We start from the raw sequence: 17,255 nt of genomic DNA, 5'->3' as shown, positions 1-17,255 counted from the left end.
TAACAATGTCCACTCCGCTTTGTGTTCCAGTACGGCAAACAGCTCCGAGAGAATTACCGAGCCTTCAAGAACAAGCAGTGCGAGCAGAACGGCAGCGGCAGCCCCAAAGAGCAATACAGCAGCTACAATGTGTCCAATGTAAGTGCTATACGTATATATTTTCGAGTGAATGTACAGGGTGAACGTACCGAGTTTTGCAGGACGACGAAAAGAGAACTGGGAGAATACAGAGAACTTTCATTTCTATCAAGTCGATTTTGTTGGTTGTACAGTTGTTTAGGTCCTTATATCACTCGCATAAAGTTCTGGATATAACAAGAATTTTTATCTGAATCATTGATGTCTACTTAATTTTGCTAATATAATTACGTTAATGAAATCAACTTTATTTCGCTAACTATGCCATAAATTGATATATTAATAAGTTTAGAATATGTTTTAAATGTACTCTTGTTCATTATACGTATATATCCATAAACTGAAAATTAATTTTTACTTCATAAAATGATCGCAAATTCGATTGCGCCGTATTATATAGTAATCGCGAGTTAAACTCAAAGAGAAAAGAGCAGATGCGTAAAAAAATGCACGTCAATATAAATTGCAACTTGTGTAGATAAAGATGGATAGAATCACGTATCCGGTGTCTGCTGGCGAATTATTTCGCTATTGCGCGCGCGCGCGTGATGTATTTTCGACGGACGCTCTCTCGCCTCGGATACGCTCGAAAGGTAAATTTCGCTTTAGACGCGGTAAATGGAATGGAAGAGGCGATTACGCTGAAATTACCTCGAGTGACAGTAATTTGCCGGGTCACGCCACGTTCGATCATTGCCTTCAGTTATCCCTTTTCCTGCACGAGCCGTCGCCTCTCGTCGAACTTTCATAGCGTCTACGGGGTCTCGATTAGCTCGCGCGATGTCGCGCTTTTCAACGCCTTCCTTTGATTAACATCTCCATCCCTTTCTTTATTTTCTTTGTTATTTGACTCTTGATGTTTTTCTCGACGAAATGCTCGAGATTCGCTTAAATTTAGCTAGCAGAACGTAACGACAATGCCCGGGGTGTTTTGTGATTGTTTTTTCCATCGAAAGTTTTTCGCTTTTTTACAATCGAAATAAAGAAATTAGTTTATTAATTTTTGTACGAATACTCTGATAAATAATGTTCCCGCCGGGCAAACTATATTATTGTTCTCCGTGGGTTGTGCGCGTGTTTATCGGCTCTCTCTAATTGATACACTGAAATATAAAGAAATTCATTGCGAATGAATGAACGAACGGAAATACGAGAACACGCATACACGGACGGCATAACGATGCGGCGCACTGGATGCCGATACGGTTAGCGACTGAATAATTATAGCAAATAGCTCGTTAACTATTGATCTTTAATGCGAAATTCCGCGTGAAATACGCGGAAATCATCGGAGTTTGTGCTCGGTCGAGATCCTATTCGTTATATGTTCGTGTATTCGTTACTTCGTTATCGCACAGGTGCAATAGTTCTCTTTCGGCTGCTCTTTCTTTTTCTCCCCCTCTTCTCTCTCTTTGTGCATGCAATGCGCCTTGTTTATACAACGGTTAAGCTATACGGCAACGAATTTACGCTACGACTAGCTGGTATCATGGATTTTATTATAGCCGGTGCTATACCACGATAATAAATTCATCGACCCACGATTGGTTCGTTTCTCGGATTTGTTACGATTACTCGCATCGGTTGATTGAAGACGAAACGAAAGCCGGTGGCAAACTAATTTAATAATTAAAAAAAGAACCGCCTTTCAAGCAGTTGATTAATCAATTTGTTTAATAAAATTTTATTTAATTCGATTAATTACGATAATTTGATTAACATTTTTGCAATTTATTTGTGAGATATATGGATGGAAATATTGAAAACAGTTCTGCTTAATTGGTAGATATTAAGCGAGTGTGCATTTATTTTAGTTGTTGAAAAAACAAATTGGTTTGATAAAGAATTTTAAAATACGTTATAGTGTTATTATACGCATTTTTTCAGGCACCTTCCATAATTAAATTTTAATGGATTAATATATTGACAACGCTTTACGTTATCTGTTAAAAATATCGCGAATATACCAATAAAGCGTAACAATAATGAGATAAATGGATAAGAGCATCGATTATATTAAAATGTAAAAGGGAAACTTTTATCGGTTATTCTTTACGATTCTCTTTATTAATAATTTTCGCGAATCTCGTTCAGCGAAAATTAATAGTTTAACGGCGCGTGGCGTATTCGCGCGATATTATCGTCAATTATCGAATAGCTGCTATTTATATTACATTCAGGTTGAAATGGCAAATAAAAACGAAATGGAAATTTCGCGAAGAAATTCGTCGCGTTGATGTGCTCGTCTTCTTCGATGTACGTACGAAATTAAAAGTAAAGGAGGAGGAGGTGTTACTTTCATATTCTTTTTACGATTCGAAAAGCAAATTTCCTCGGAAAAATGTCGTCGTAACTTAAGCAAGGAATGCCGAGAAGGATCCATCCCCATCGGATCTTAGTGACCTCATTGTCGTGCCATCCCCGACCTCGTCGACGAGATAGAGGCTCTCTCTCTCTCTCACCCTCCTTCGCTCCCCTTCCTTCCTTTCTTCCTCTCTTCCTTCACGTTACTCTTCGAGTCCTCCTACGCGCGCTAAGACGTCGACGCGTCTCGCCCGGTAGGAAATTTCATCCTCGTATCGCACAGCTGATTCCAAGGTCGTTTCCGTGCCAGCCAGCCAACCAGAAGGACGACAACCCCTCGTCGTCGGTGTGTACTCTCAAAGCTAGACACGTACCGATCTACCCCCGTCCACCCTCTCGTCTTGACTGACTTATTTCTTCTTCCATCCCTCTTTTTCCCGTCGTTAGAAAGATAAAGATGTAGTTCTTGTTCTCATTATGATCGCCGTCGCCGATGCTCGGAGAATTTTTCAAGTTGTTGAGTCGCCTTATCGATGGACCGCGAGAATTGCATCATATTTCATGTTCCGAAATTATATACGTAAATAATAAAGAGTATAATTCAAGATAAATTTATCACTAATTTTATCATTAGTTAATATGTGCTTGATTAAATTACAATACGTGGAAAAAATTTAATGTCAAGGTCAAAATGTGGAATTTGTTGACACAAAATTAAAACAAAACTTTTGAAGATAAAATTCTTCGTTTAATACCGATTATTTTTGTTTATTTCACGAATGTACTGAAATATTATATTATTATTTGAGTTCTTTATGTTCTTTAATAATATTGCACAAAATTTTTTAAAGGCATCGATGATTTTGTTCTTTTTGTCTCCATAATAATCTCGGCGACTTATCGTAGTGGTTTTTTTCCTCGTGATAATTGTAGGATGCCGTCGGCGTCGTCCGTGTTTCTTTGTATAGTCGCGTAATTGTTACAATAATGAAGTATCCGCGAAATCTCCGCGAGGAAGGAGATATCGATTAGTTGGAGTGGGGGCGTGTGAGATGCATTATCGAGCCGCTTTGAAGAACTGGTTCTGAAGTAGCGATCTTAACGAGTTTCCGGCAATAAATTACTGTTCGTGCTAGTTATGAATTATCCGCCGAAGGAGCACGGAGGATGACAATTAAAGCCCAGTATGGAAAATAACCGGTATTACGCTCCTAATGCGCAAAAGAGAAAAGATAGTTGAGCACTATTTTACAAAACACCATAATTGATAGAGGCGGTCTGACATGGTTCAACGACAATTTTAGAGTAATGAGAAATTACGCTCTTTATAATGTGGATTTAGATAATTTTGCCGCGCTAAATTAATTATAAGCGAAGAACTAATTATTTTGTTGCTAGTCTTCTTTCAAGCTGGTATTAATTAATTTAATTAACGATATTTGAACATTTTTTTGTAATTATGTAATTCTGATATTTCTGATCATATACGCTGGCAGCAGAAAGTGGAAAAAGAGAGGGAACGTATAAAAAAATCATCGGAGAAAAGCAGACGACGCGAGAAGCGCGAAGGACAGAACTTCAACGATCCTCTCTGAAAGTCTCATGCATTGTACATCCTTGCCAGGAGGTCCGAGGGACGAAAGCACAAACCTGTCTTGCACTTCGTTTCGGTTGAAAGCTTCGATCATGGATATCGTTCGTTCGTGTCTCGCTTTTATCTTTATTCCTATAAGGGAGATAGAAGCGCGCTTCGCGTCGCGACGATAACAAACCGACGCGACGGGGCGAGCTTCGCATTTTCTCTCGCCTGTATTTTCTTCTGTTCTTCGTTGCATACAAGGTATACGAGATTGAACATTTAAATAGGTGGAACGAAGCTCCGAAGTAAAGTTCCGTGAGAAAATTAGTTGAGTCCAATCTTCTAAATTTGAAAAGATATATGTGAAAGAGATAAAATAACAAAATTTCTTTCCGTTACATTTTAAACGAAATATATTTGCAAGAATATATGCGAGAATATGAATATAAATAAAATATTAATTTATGATATAAATTTTTATATTTAAATTTATCGTATAAAATGTATAAAATGTATTAGATTTAAATTTATTATATATGATAATAATGTATTATTAAATTATTTTTAGGCACATATTTTAAAAGTTGTGAATATAAATCGATACGCTAAATTTTAGTAATATTTCTGGAAACACATTTGCATTGAACACTTAATTTTATCCTCGGCTTATATAAAAAATTTTTTATTACAAATTTTAATTTTCATTATATCGAATAGTTTAAATCGAAACTCTGTGTCGATTGATATGGCTAGACGATATCGACCATTATGTTTCGCTCTTATTCGTAATTGTTACGCCATTTCATCAAGCTCAACGAGTATTTACCTCAGATCGCATTTAACAAGCTGCGACGTGAAAGCGTAGTCGCTCTGCTTTTAGTCAGACATCATATTTCCTTTAATGGTACGACGGCCAACTTGGATACGGAAGTGTCGGTAACACTCAACAATGACGGTTTTTTCGTTTTTCTGTCGCGGGGAGACTCGCATTGTTATCCAACTGAGGACTCGCGATCGATCCTCACTCGCGGAATTTCAATGCAAATCTTAATTATTGAGCTGTTTAATGTCGGAATTCAACAGTTTCAACAAATAATCACCTCCCTGAAGCCGTCGTAAAAAGTATGTTTTGTTAAAATTAAATCCGTGGATTCTACCATATCGATTATTAATTAAATTACATTGCGCAATAAGACACACATACACACAAAGAGGTCTTTCTTTGAAATATTAGAATCTTGCTCTCATATAGTGTTGCAAAAGTCGTTACAATTGATCCCAGCCGACTGTAACGTCTTGAATCGACATCTTCGCTGAATTCTCGTCTTTCTTCGATCATCAGTCATGTGATTGTCTGTTTTTTCTTTCCCATCATTTTCATCCACTGGCAGGTCGGGTATCAGGCTTGAATAGGGAGGAGTACTCCGCTTGCTCGCGGGGGGCGGGAAGGCCGGGGGTGTAGAGTACCTCGGTTACAGTCGGGAGTTTAAAAGTCGGGCAAAAAGCCCCGGCCGGCTGTTGCTACGCGCGAACTATCGACCAACCCGGCTTCTACCTATATATCCGCGAGAGAGAGCCCTCTTGGGGTATGGAGGAAGAGCTATAGATGGTACATGAGCGAGTGTGCGCGCGCGCGGTCCTCCGTGCACCGGGATGGCCTGGAGAACATCTGTGTGTGTGTGTGTGCTCGCATGTGTGCGTATGCGGAGGGAAGGAGAACCTCGGAGAAAGACGAATGGAGAAAGAGGAAAAAAGGCACATCACCCAAATGTGCGAGACTGACGAAGCCCGACGAGGGCTTCCTACGCCCTTCCCCGCGCCACTTCTCTCGTCCGACGTTCTCATATATTTTAGCCGCCACCCTGAAACGCGCGAACACCATATCGTTTCGTAGTCTCACGATTGCTCTATTCCGCGCTTCTATCCTTGTACTTTCATTATTCTTTATTTCGTGAAGCTTTCCCCCGAAATATTCAGTCCCTCCGGTCTCTCGCGCGAGAAGCACGTTCTTCCGCGTTCCCGTTCTCAACGAGCTTCGCGCTCTTCCCCCGTCGACGCGGAATGAAGGGGGTTCTTCACGTTTGCATTGCATACGGCGGAATCGCGCGAAACCGAGAAGGGACATCCGCGCGCTGCAAGATTGGATCGTAAAGGTAGACATAAACTCCTGGGTATTCCCAGACGTCGTTTCTCTCCTCCGCCCCACCCCCCTCTGCTTACCGCGTCGCATCGTTCCGAAATATGCGCCCGCCGAAAATAGTCGCGACACACCGGTTATGAAACTTTCACGTTCTCGCCTCTTCGCCCCTTCGAGTCCTTTTATTGGTACGCGACTGTACATGTTCCGTTAAAAGCTTAAAACCGTTGCTCCGTTAAAAATTTATTTCCAATCGCACGCTGATTTTTCGAAGCGTATGCCGGCGGGCCCGGCTTTCACGTGTCAATGAATCTGACATTAAAAGAAGTCGGCGAATGTCAGACCTCTATGTTTTCACGTGCATAAAGGTTACGGTCTAAAAAGGGCAGAATAAAAGCTGGAAAACCAGAGGATACAGCAGAAACTAAAAATATATTAATTAGTTTCTATAAAGTTGATTTGCGTTGATTTAACGCGTGCAATTTTTAAATTGCTATGTGGATATTACAATGTCTATTTTAAAATCAGTTTTCAAAGAGGGCTAGCTGCTCGACAATCTACAGACGTATATCTATTGTTCGAAACAACGAGGCTAACGTTAAGACTAACGATGACCTATTTCCTTCAAATTCGTCAGGAAATAAGACGGCAGACTAAGGCAGGAAAAGGACAACAAGAGGCGCGGGAGAATTTCCGGCGACGACGTTTTCCTTATCGGTCTTCTCCCGTCCTCCCCGAGTCTCCTCGCCAAGCCGTCGCATGGAAATTTTTAATTTAACTTTACGACTCCGCCGAGACGCCCTGCCATCCCCTTTTGTCCTCCGGCCGGCGCTCTCCACCTTGCGTCATTGGATGCATCGTCGTAAGTGAAAAAGATGGAAGTGTTGGAGGAATCACATCGCAGAGCAACATCGCCGAAGTGGAATAATTGCATAATCGGGAAAACACGTAATCAGAATGTATATGATCTTGCGAAACGCTTACTGATGCCCTCGTGTCTCTTAATTAAATTTTAAAGATATCAATACAATTTCTTTTAACTGCCTAATGTCAATAAGTTAATTAAGACAATCGAGGCTGGGCGATTACGAATAATTTATGAATACAGTTTATATAATATTATCAATAATGATAAAGTCAACACGTTTTAATTACTCAATTTATTACTCAATTATTCTGAGAAAGGAGGAATCGGGAATCGTAAAAGAGCTCTTTAGGAGAGGGATTTCACGGACGAACTTTCTCTATATAGCTGCGCCTTCGTCGACGGGGAGGTATTCTTGCATATAGATCTTCGGGAGAGGAGTGCGCACCGTCTAAATCGCTGGCGGGCATAAAGCCGGACGTTCCCGCGTTGTTTCCGTTGCGCCATCTCCGCCGTCGTTGTTATCGTCGCCCCGTCCGTCGTCTGCACTGATAACCGTCATCATCAGACGAGACGGATACGGTGGCGACTGGGTTACCCCGTAATCGAGTGCACTCCCAGTTAAATGATCCGCCCCGCGACAGCGGTGATGAAGCTGCGCGCTTCACCCACTACCACGATTGCTATTACGCGCGAGCTTTGTCTAGAGGATAACCGGGGATTGTTGCCATTTATATCCTAGCTCCTACGATTGCGTTGTTCTCTGAATGTCGTGTATAAAATCGTCTGAGATTTAAATAAAATGACATTTAACGTAGTATTATAACGATATTTTTTCTGTTTATTAATCTATAACAGTCTCGCAAATTGCATCGTAGAATCTGAGATTTTTTTGTTTAATTTTAGATATAAATGTCGGAATATAATTTGGCAGCCAACATTCATAATTTTGGCATTCTCCTATTTTTCCGAGAAGAACGATTACGCTTCTATCTTCTATATATGGCCACAGAGGCAGGATTCAGAGACGTTTCGCCAGTGCACTTAGGGTGTGGTTTTTGTCGGTATCCTTTGCCGGTATCTCCCTGCTCTCGTCGGAGCGTCGCCCAAAAACGAAACACATGCGCATTCTCTTCTTTCTCCACCCTCTCTCTGGTTTCTTTCCTTCTGCACGAGGCTGCCCTGCCTTCTTTATGACCCTCTTTATCGATGGTAATACGCGGCCGTTTAAAGCTCGCGCAAGTGCTACGGTCGATGCTTTTCGAAAAGTGCGCGACCAGCACTAAAAAACTTCGCCGGCAGTTTTATTCGCGACCCGGTGAGACGACGAAACCCGGAGCGAGAAGCGTGTGCGCGAGGGAGAGAAAAAGAGGAGCCACCGGGTATAAATTAAAGCCTTGGCCGCGCCCGTGGCCGAAGGGAAGGAAGCGGCGAAGAAGGGATGCGCGTCCGAGGGAGAGAAAAATATCCTTTCGCTCGTCTGACATTTATGTCACGACAAACTCTAGAACTACACAGGTTGCCGTTGTTTCTTTCGCGCTAAAATTTGTTTAACTCTCGGCGATAAAGAAGAAGAGAAAGAGACGAAAGACGTTATAATGCCTTCAAAACAGTATTCTGCTTTGAGATCAAACAACATTCGACTTGTAAGCTAAGAACTTTAAGCTAAGAACTTTTAAGGTTCGGGGGAAAATACCTTCGCGAACGCGCGCGCGTTTCCGAATTCACCTTCTCTTTTTTTTGCTCTCTGAAAGTTAAGAGTCACCTTCCGATTCTTTTACTCTCTAAAAGTTAGAAGCCACTTTCCCATTTCTCCTTTTGCCGGAAACGGTCGCAACACTCGTTGCGCGAGGCACACTCGGTAGTAAGTGAACGTATTTGGCGAATATCACGAGAGCTGTCAATAATCCGACGTTCCTGTACCTGGGAAAATTCACGTTAGCTTTCGGGAAAGAATAGCCGCGCGCTTGTGCAAACGCGGCTATTACGAAATTCTCCTGTACTACACTCGCCCGATTTCTGTACACTCGGTGCACGCTCCGTTCCATCGTTTTTCGATACTCGTCGGGCGATCTCTTTCGCAGACGATACGAGTTTATGCGACTATCGGCCGTTTCTGCTTTTCCGAGAGGCGGCTCCGCAATTCGCCGACTAAATGGAACGTGCTTCGTCTTGCCGCGGGACAATTAACGAATACTCGACGATAGGGATTGCCGAAAACGGCGTTCGCATTGTGGAAATTGCGTCCCGCGTCTCTCTCTCTCGATGTTACCTTTCAGAATAACTTAAATTGCACTCGAAACTCGCTCCCTCACCCTCTGTCCCCCACGCCCCGTGTTCGCAGGAAGTGCATTAAAGTCGGTACCGAAAGAGGTTGCCCGAGGCAACTGTGCTGTAAAAGTTGGCGAGTTTGAAGTTAAACTATTCTCTCAGATCTTGTCAGAGGTATTAAAATGATGTGTATGCGTCATTTATATATATATATGAAAGACAAATCGAATTTAGGGAATTACATGAAATTGAAAATGGTGATAGCCAGAGATTGTGTACATTAATTCTAAATTTAGGGTTGAATAATGCGGTCATTTCGAAGCAAAATTTTTCTCATATAAAAATCGTACGTAATGCCATTTCCATTTGTGAATCTGACATGGTCGCGTTTAACGTTCGTATCACCATCGATCATCGTAATATCGCGTCGATGATCGACAGAATTATTCTCGTCTTCTTTCATTTTCTAGCGATTCGTTCGCGAATCCTCTCGTGGCACGACGAACCACTGGTAACGGGAACGTTTCCAGTCTTACGTATTTCGCGAATACAAAACGGTATTGCGAGCGGGGTAATCTCGTTCATGGCTGTTCTCGTTCAAATAAATTCCACGTGCTTACACAGTAAACCCCGGGCGGCGCACGCAATTGGCATTATATTTTCGTCGACCAGATGCAACCAGGAGATGCATCTTATCCCCACTGGAGAGCATCCTGCCAAGGCTAGCTGGTCCTCCCGTTCCCCTCCGCGCCCTTCCCCTCCTCCTGTACGCCGTTTCCCTTCCTCTTGGCCGCTTCCGCCCTGTCTCTCTTCTGCGTACGGTCGATTCTATGCGCGTGCGCTCATGTAACCTTGACATTGAACGATTTCTCCCTGCCGCATCGCGCTTCCCCTTCGTCGCCGGTCGGGCCCTAGTAGCAGCCCTTCCTTCCTCTCTCTTTCTCTCCGCCAGCTCTGCCACGGACACCCGCGCGCGTCATCCGTCCGGCGAGTTCGAACAAAAAAAAAAACAAAAGGAAAAAAGAGATAAAAATGAAATAACAGTGAATCGCGCCTGTCAGCCTCGACGCCCGCTCCCGGCTCCTGTCAGACTTTCCCGCTGATGCGCCACTGACGCATCTCCCGCACGTATGCACCGCGTCGCCCGCTGTTTCCACAAGGTCGTCGCGTTCGGCAAAGAAACCGGGCGGCACCAGGTTCGCCAGGACGTTCGGCGGTTCACGTGTCTTCCGGTATGACAGATCAGGTGAGTTCTCGTTCTCTTTCGCCCTCAACCTGTTCTCTGGAGTTTCTTCAATAGTTACCAATCTGGTATTACTTGCGGTACCTTCCGGTACCACGCGACACTTTTCTTCTCCGTTACTGTACAACGTTGCCCGATATTATCCGGTAACTCCGGTTCTTGCCTCGCATTTCCCGGGTGATAGCCAGGAAACTCGATCCGCTGGAAATTCACGCGCGGCACACATCGGTCGCATGCAAGGTTCTACATACGTCATCGCGCGCTGCGGATTGGGTGCGAAGAGACGGTATAGTGCGTGCGAATGTGGATTGCGTGCGTGCGTGTGCGTGCGCGTTTGCGTGTGCATGCGCGTGTGCGTGTGTGTATTTGTACGTGAGCATGCGCGCGAGTGGGTGGGTCTGATTATGGGCCTCGGGGACTTCGCTGCACTTCCTGCGCAACCTATAATTACTATTATCTAATCGCCGCTGCATTATGTAACGTGGTATAATGTCTGGCCTGGCACACGCGACCAGCTCCACGAGAGACCGATTCTTCTTTCCTTCTTTCCTCTTCCTTTTCTTTCTCTCGCAGATACGATCTGTGCGCGATTTCAGCGCGCAGACTCGTTGGAATTACAAAATAAGTAAGAGATTTTAAATAAGTGAGAGAGAAAGAGGAAATGTCAAGATTTTTCAGAAAATTTTCTATTTCTCGTGACACTGATTGAACTACTGCGTGGCCTGGTTTCGCGTAATACGGCGATCTGACAAAATACGATGAGAATGCAGAACGCGGATTACCGTAAGAAGTTGGATTACGCGATTGTGATATGAAGACGGGATCTTTTCAAGAGTATTCGTGTACACTTCGCAATTTTTTGAAAGAAAATTCACGGGGAGTTTACGCAAGTAGAAAATAGCACGGTGAAGCCGTGATCAGATGGCCAGACAGTCGTTGTAAAACGTGGCAATAAATTCTTTTTGCACAGCTCGTGGCGATCCCACGCCGCTTGATCCCTATTCGTTGCCCAAATGTATACATATAAATTGATTTTGACCTCTTTGCCCGCAGTAAACAGGTTACGCGAGCCCAACTGGTTATTCATGAGAGTAGAGATCTCGTAGTAACCTAGTGACATGCAGAAAACAGGCGATAGTCTCCTCTTTTTTATTTTCTTCAGCAAATTCTTTTAATACCATGGCACGACCAATGAGAGCATTAGTATCTACTATTGAAGGGGTTGATCATTAACAACAAATGTGTGTGTAATAGATATTAGATTCTTAAATATTCTCTCGTAGAAATTCGGAATTCTCTTGGCTTTCTTTTTAAATAACTTCGGAGAGAACAAATTCTTCTAGAAGAAATATCTCGAAATTGCGTCGCAGAAGCAGAAAGGAAGAAGGATACGATGATAAGTACAACCACGAATCAGGGCGGAGTCATAACTCGTCCTTTCTTGTATCGTTCTTCTTTCTATATTTTACGACAACGACGCCGAGTCCGCGTTTTTCTCTCTTTTTCGCGCCCGCCAAGTTAAGGCAGGTACTTTGAAGACCTTAATCATATAGATCGCCTAGCGCCAGTCATAAATATCGCCGATGCAAGTTCAGGTTTGGCGCATGTCCAACTTCGTTTAAACCCCCTCGCTTGGCCACCTTGGACGCGGTTCGCTGTTCCGTTCCGCATTTAGCAAATTCCACGTCTTTTTCTCATTCCGCCTCGTCTCTCCGCGCTCCTCGCCGCTCTTCCGCTTGCCGTAATTCCGCAGCTGCCGCGACTTTAGAGTTGCACGACTGTCAGCGGTTATTACATAATCTACGTGGTCGCCTGTCCGTATTTTCGCGGCATTCCTCGTCCCCAGAGCGTACCGGGAATATCACCTCGTTGCCTATGCCAAACGCGAGTATCAACATTAATCCATTTACGGATCGGCGGCAGCGCAAGACGGGAAACAAAGTTCTCTGATGAGAAGAGAGAGGAACTGTCAGCCTTAATTTGGCGTATGTTTCAGACTCTGCAAACGATCGCGAATAACTGTATAATTGATGTGAATTTGTACGCAAAATACATATTACATAAAATAGTAATTTCTCTTACGAATGTACAAATTAATTCTGCAAGTTTATTTTATTGAAATAAGTTTCTTGTGTACACGTATTCTTGTGTACGTATGTATAATATTTTCATATAACGCGACTTTTTTCTTAAAAAAAAAAAAAAAAAAAGGTTATTGTTGCCCGTTTGCATTTAGAAAATAAGTTGGTCGCGGTAAGAGTTAACGTGACACCAGAGCGGAAGGTAAAGTTTGAGGAAACTCATGAAGGAACCCCGTGGTTTTCCCTGAGTTGGAAAATTGCGGACACCCTCGTTCTGGGAGTTCTCTCTTGCACTCGCGGAGATTTGCGCCGCACCGCGAACGTTAATCCGACGTTGTACCATATTAGCAATGCTAAAGTCACGGAACGCGGCTGCCTGAGAGACGTCTCGGGCGACGAAGAAGATTTGTGGTATTTTGAAGGCTCGTTACCGTGAAAAGCCGTGCGGCGACCGAGTTTAGTAAACTCCCGCTGGCAGCCTCGCGCAATCGAAATTCAATTTAAACGTTGTCACATTCGCTCTCCTTTAATATTTGTTTGCGTATTGAAATACACTTTTTCTATTTATGCATCGACACATTTGGGAAAAAAAAAACATCTGAGCAAAATGATCCAGATATTAACGAGAGAGAAGTGCTTAGCGTGAAAGATGCTTAAACATTCATGAAATAGCTCTAAGCAAAAACGCTGACGATAATAAATAGTACGATGAAAAGATACGAGTAGCTTTTATTGTCTTTGCTAAAGTTAATGATTGCGAAATTTGATTACAACTCGCGATTTCTGATGCGAAGATAGAATAATTCTACCCAGTCATATATCTATCCTCTAAAACGGGCGTTTCTCTCTACCTCTCTCTGGACTCGACGTCGAAAGTGCTACTAGTTACACACATATTTCACGGTTACTAAAACCTGAAGTGGCCATACATTAGATTTCTTCGCTTTCGACGCCGTCTCACCAGTTCTCCATTGTACCCGTGGAGAACGATAATTACCGGTGTTACCTAACGTACGATTGTGGAAGGGGGCGGGGGCGGGGGATTGGAGCAGTGGGAATAAAAGTCTCGTCGATCTAATCTCACGGTTGCGGTCGTCATCGTCGAAGCGGGAACGAACGAAAAGGCGGAGAAACGACCGAAATAGTTCATTCGCGTAATTTGCATGATTACACGGAATCGACGGTAGCGCTTGAGAGTTCGTGCATTCGCGCGCCCCAGAACCGCCAGACGATCACCGGTGGGGGACGGTGGTGTGCAACGGGCCGGCCGTATGATTACGAGGACGGCAACGGGTACTCTCTTAAGGCTTTACGATCGGCGTAAGCGGTTAACAAGCGCGCGCGACCGGTATTCTCGCTGGACGCTGCTCTAGCTGCCCCGATGTTTGGTTAGTCCCGGTCTACAATAGGTGTTTTAAGCCCTAACCCTTAAGAAATTGTTCAATCACAGTTGAATTTGAGGAGAATAATTGACTGTGATTGGTCAATTTCTTAGAGCTTAGGGCTTAAACACCTATCGTAGACTGAGACTTAGACACGCGTCTAGTGACCTTACGGGCGACCGTAATAACTCCGACATGACCGCGAGTCTCTTCACCCACAGGGTGAACCTCTCAATTGGTAATCCCTGACCTCCCCCGAGATCTTGCTTCACCTTTTTCGCAGCTCCTTTCGTTCTGTCCTCCTTATTACGTTCCACGTCTCTTTTTCAACTCAGCAGGATAATCGCCGAGAACGAGTGACCAGAGGTCTCGGCGCGTTTTTCAAAATTTTATCTAAATATGCTGCGAGTATAATAGCATAGGTTTCCCTGCCCTGTTAAAGAGCTATAAGCGTCGATCATGCAAGGTAGATTCGCTTGGAAAAAAAATGTAACACGCATTTCCAAGATAAGAAATAATTTAGAATTATCCGAGATAAGAATTTGCACTTGTTATGTTGCGTGTTTGAACCGGGCCGGCAGTATCGATATTTTTTTTTATGCAGAGAAAGTTAAACGTGCAAAACTACAGAAGTTGTACTAAGCAAGATTGAATCTCCTTGATTTATGCAGATCGCTTTTTTAATAATTAGGATTTTATTATTTTCTGCGAATGTTCGCAAGTTAATAATTGATGTTGTACTTCACGATTGCATGCTCAATTAAGAACCCAAATTTAATACGAATAGGTTTGAAGTTCATTTCGTTCATCATGATTATCGGTTGGAAAAGCGTGCGATTCACTCACTATAGAGAAGGACATAATCAGTGATGCTTCTATACGTAAACCGGACCGACGGACGTTAGAATGAATCGGATGACGTAAGGTTTTGGGACGTTCAAGGTAATCACGTACACGTCGAGGACGAACTAGTCACGGCCAAGGACAGCTGTCAAAAGGAACCCTTTTTTCAGTACGTTAGCCGCGGGCGGGCTGACACGAGTAAACCCGCTGGGAATAACAGTGAAGCGATAAGATCTCTCGGTAGATACATCGAATAATTGCAATTTTTTGTCTCTGGGTCCTAAAAAGAGAATGTCTAACTGGCCACGAATTTTAGATAAAATTAAAAAATATATATTTTATATAATATATTGCAATGATTGAATTAGTCCACATTTAATACAGAATTTAATCTCTTTAAATAACATTACAATTAAATTATTCTTTCGTAAAAAGAATGTGAGATCTTTCTGAAAGCCCTCTTTTCGCGGTTGCAAAAAAGGTAATGGTTGCAGAAAGGTATTACTTTATTTTTTCGTGTGCTCGCGACCTTAGGTAACCCATTAATGACGCAAGCGTGGTTGCAGCGGGACTACTAATTCCGATCTTGATTAACTTACTGCCGAGGCGAAGTCGGAGTTACTTCGAGTATGACTTTGCGTAAGTCGCGCGCGACCGGAGATTAATCTCGGCGCAAACGTCGTTTAGGCTGCTGCATTCTCGGGATTTGACCCCGCGAGCTTTCTCGAAAGGCATACCTAAAAGTCTTTGAATATCGTCCTACTCGTCACCGCGGAACTCGTTCTATTTTGTCATCAGCGTAGCAATTGCGGATCAGCCGATATTTTACCCTGCGGATGTCAAGTGAAAAACCTCGTTCTCGGAACAGCGAGTTTATTTTTCCTTCTTCGACGGAAGCTGGCGGGGATATGTTTCAGGGGCATGCGCGCTTGTTAAAAATTATCTTTCAAGTTCTCAATTTAATTAAAAACCAAGAGATTAATGGGGTACATAGTCCTGTAGCACAAGGGTTTGCATAAAGTAAAACGAAAGAAAAGATAGTTTCGAAAAGTTTAATTCGTTCTGCGGAAAGATTAGTTTGGTCTACGGATTACTTAAAAAAAAAAAAAGAAAAAAACAGTTTCGCGCGATCAAAAGTGCCTTTGAGCGAAAACATTGCGAAACGGATTAAATGTTTCGTGATCTTGCGAGGAGAGCGATGAGTGTCCCGTCGAAAATTTTGGCTTTCTCGGCTACATTGCAAGGGAACGAGAGCCGCAACATTTGGCTCTCGGCAGTTAATTTAATGTAGAAACAACGAAGACCGTTTGAGCAAGTTAAAAGGTGCATTGATGTCAATAATCGGCCGACTATCCCGCGGCGTTCGTCTCTTGGCGTGACTCCCTTTCTCGCAGTTCTTTTCTCCCGGTTGTCTTTCTCTCTTCCATCTTCCGCTCGGAATTATCACGTCTATTTTTATTCGCCGGAACATGCCTCTGGCAAAATTGTTTAACACTTCTGTCGGGAACACTGCACACGTGACCGAACATCTAATTTTATCTTATGCGCGCTGGCACTTCGCCTCTCGCTTGCACTCTTAATATTTCGCCTGCACAGTACATAAACCATATCGAGCGCGAACTTTCATACAGACTTCGGCGGCATCATATACATACATTCCTTAACTTTTAAACTGGAAAAAGTATTTATCTTTTATGCGATGTATAACACAAAAAAAAGATATTTGCTTTTTCTATCAAAACACGAAAAAATATTTAAATATTCTTAATTATTTATGAAAAAATTGAATTTATAATCGATACATTATTATACAATTGTGATTAAATATAATTTTTTAGACAAAAATTGAATCGAATTAAAGTTTAAAGTGATGTGCTTGAATAGACAGTTTTGAACATGGTATAACAACGTATTTCTCGACGATTTGCCATGCGCAAGCTTCGCCGAAGAAGTCAAGAAGCTTTCGCGCTCCTTTCGCGAAGCTCATTTGGTCCTCTCCAATCTTCTTAACGAGCCATTTCCCGCGAGTAAGCCGCGATCGATAGCTGCTAGTGCTTTCGCGCACTTCCGCCTACCGGCGCAATTTTAGCTTCTTCCTAGAGAGACGCGACGCGACGCGACGCGTCGCATCCGCGACGTTGCATTGTCGTGCATCCCTCGAGAGAGGAAGTCATCTGGTGCCTAGTGCGCGTTCAGACTGAAGATTCTAAGAGAGACCGAAGTGCGGCTTACGCGGCACAACAGGCCATTGTGCTCGATCGCCCCTTTGATCCCATCCTTCAAATTTCCGTACCCCGCTCTACCACCGAGAACGGTATTGAAGGATGCGATAGTACATTTTTTAGAGAGACACGCTTGACTCATTCAGAGACTTTAAATACTTGGAGCGAATTCCTGATCGCGATATCTCGA

At 43.1% G+C, this 17,255-nt stretch overlaps 1 protein-coding gene across 10 annotated transcripts in view; it reads left to right on the top strand.

Annotated features, from left to right (window-relative positions):
- LOC139811377 (growth factor receptor-bound protein 14) overlaps nucleotides 1–17,255 on the top strand; it is a 250,329-nt gene that overhangs the window by 213,228 nt on the left and 19,846 nt on the right. For 9 of the 10 annotated variants that reach the window (XM_071775649.1, XM_071775650.1, XM_071775657.1 and 6 more), the window contains one exon: nucleotides 31–138. In XM_071775649.1, coding sequence (XP_071631750.1) covers nucleotides 31–138 — 108 coding nt within the window. Of the gene's footprint in view, nucleotides 1–30; nucleotides 139–6,795; nucleotides 10,310–17,255 lie in introns of those variants that run through there. The other variant, XM_071775658.1, reaches the window with a different exon arrangement.

Source organism: Temnothorax longispinosus, chromosome 4 (genome assembly GCF_030848805.1).
Source record: "Temnothorax longispinosus isolate EJ_2023e chromosome 4, Tlon_JGU_v1, whole genome shotgun sequence".
In the NCBI taxonomy this organism is placed as follows: domain Eukaryota; kingdom Metazoa; phylum Arthropoda; class Insecta; order Hymenoptera; family Formicidae; genus Temnothorax; species Temnothorax longispinosus.
This window is presented reverse-complemented; position numbering and strand designations above follow the sequence as displayed.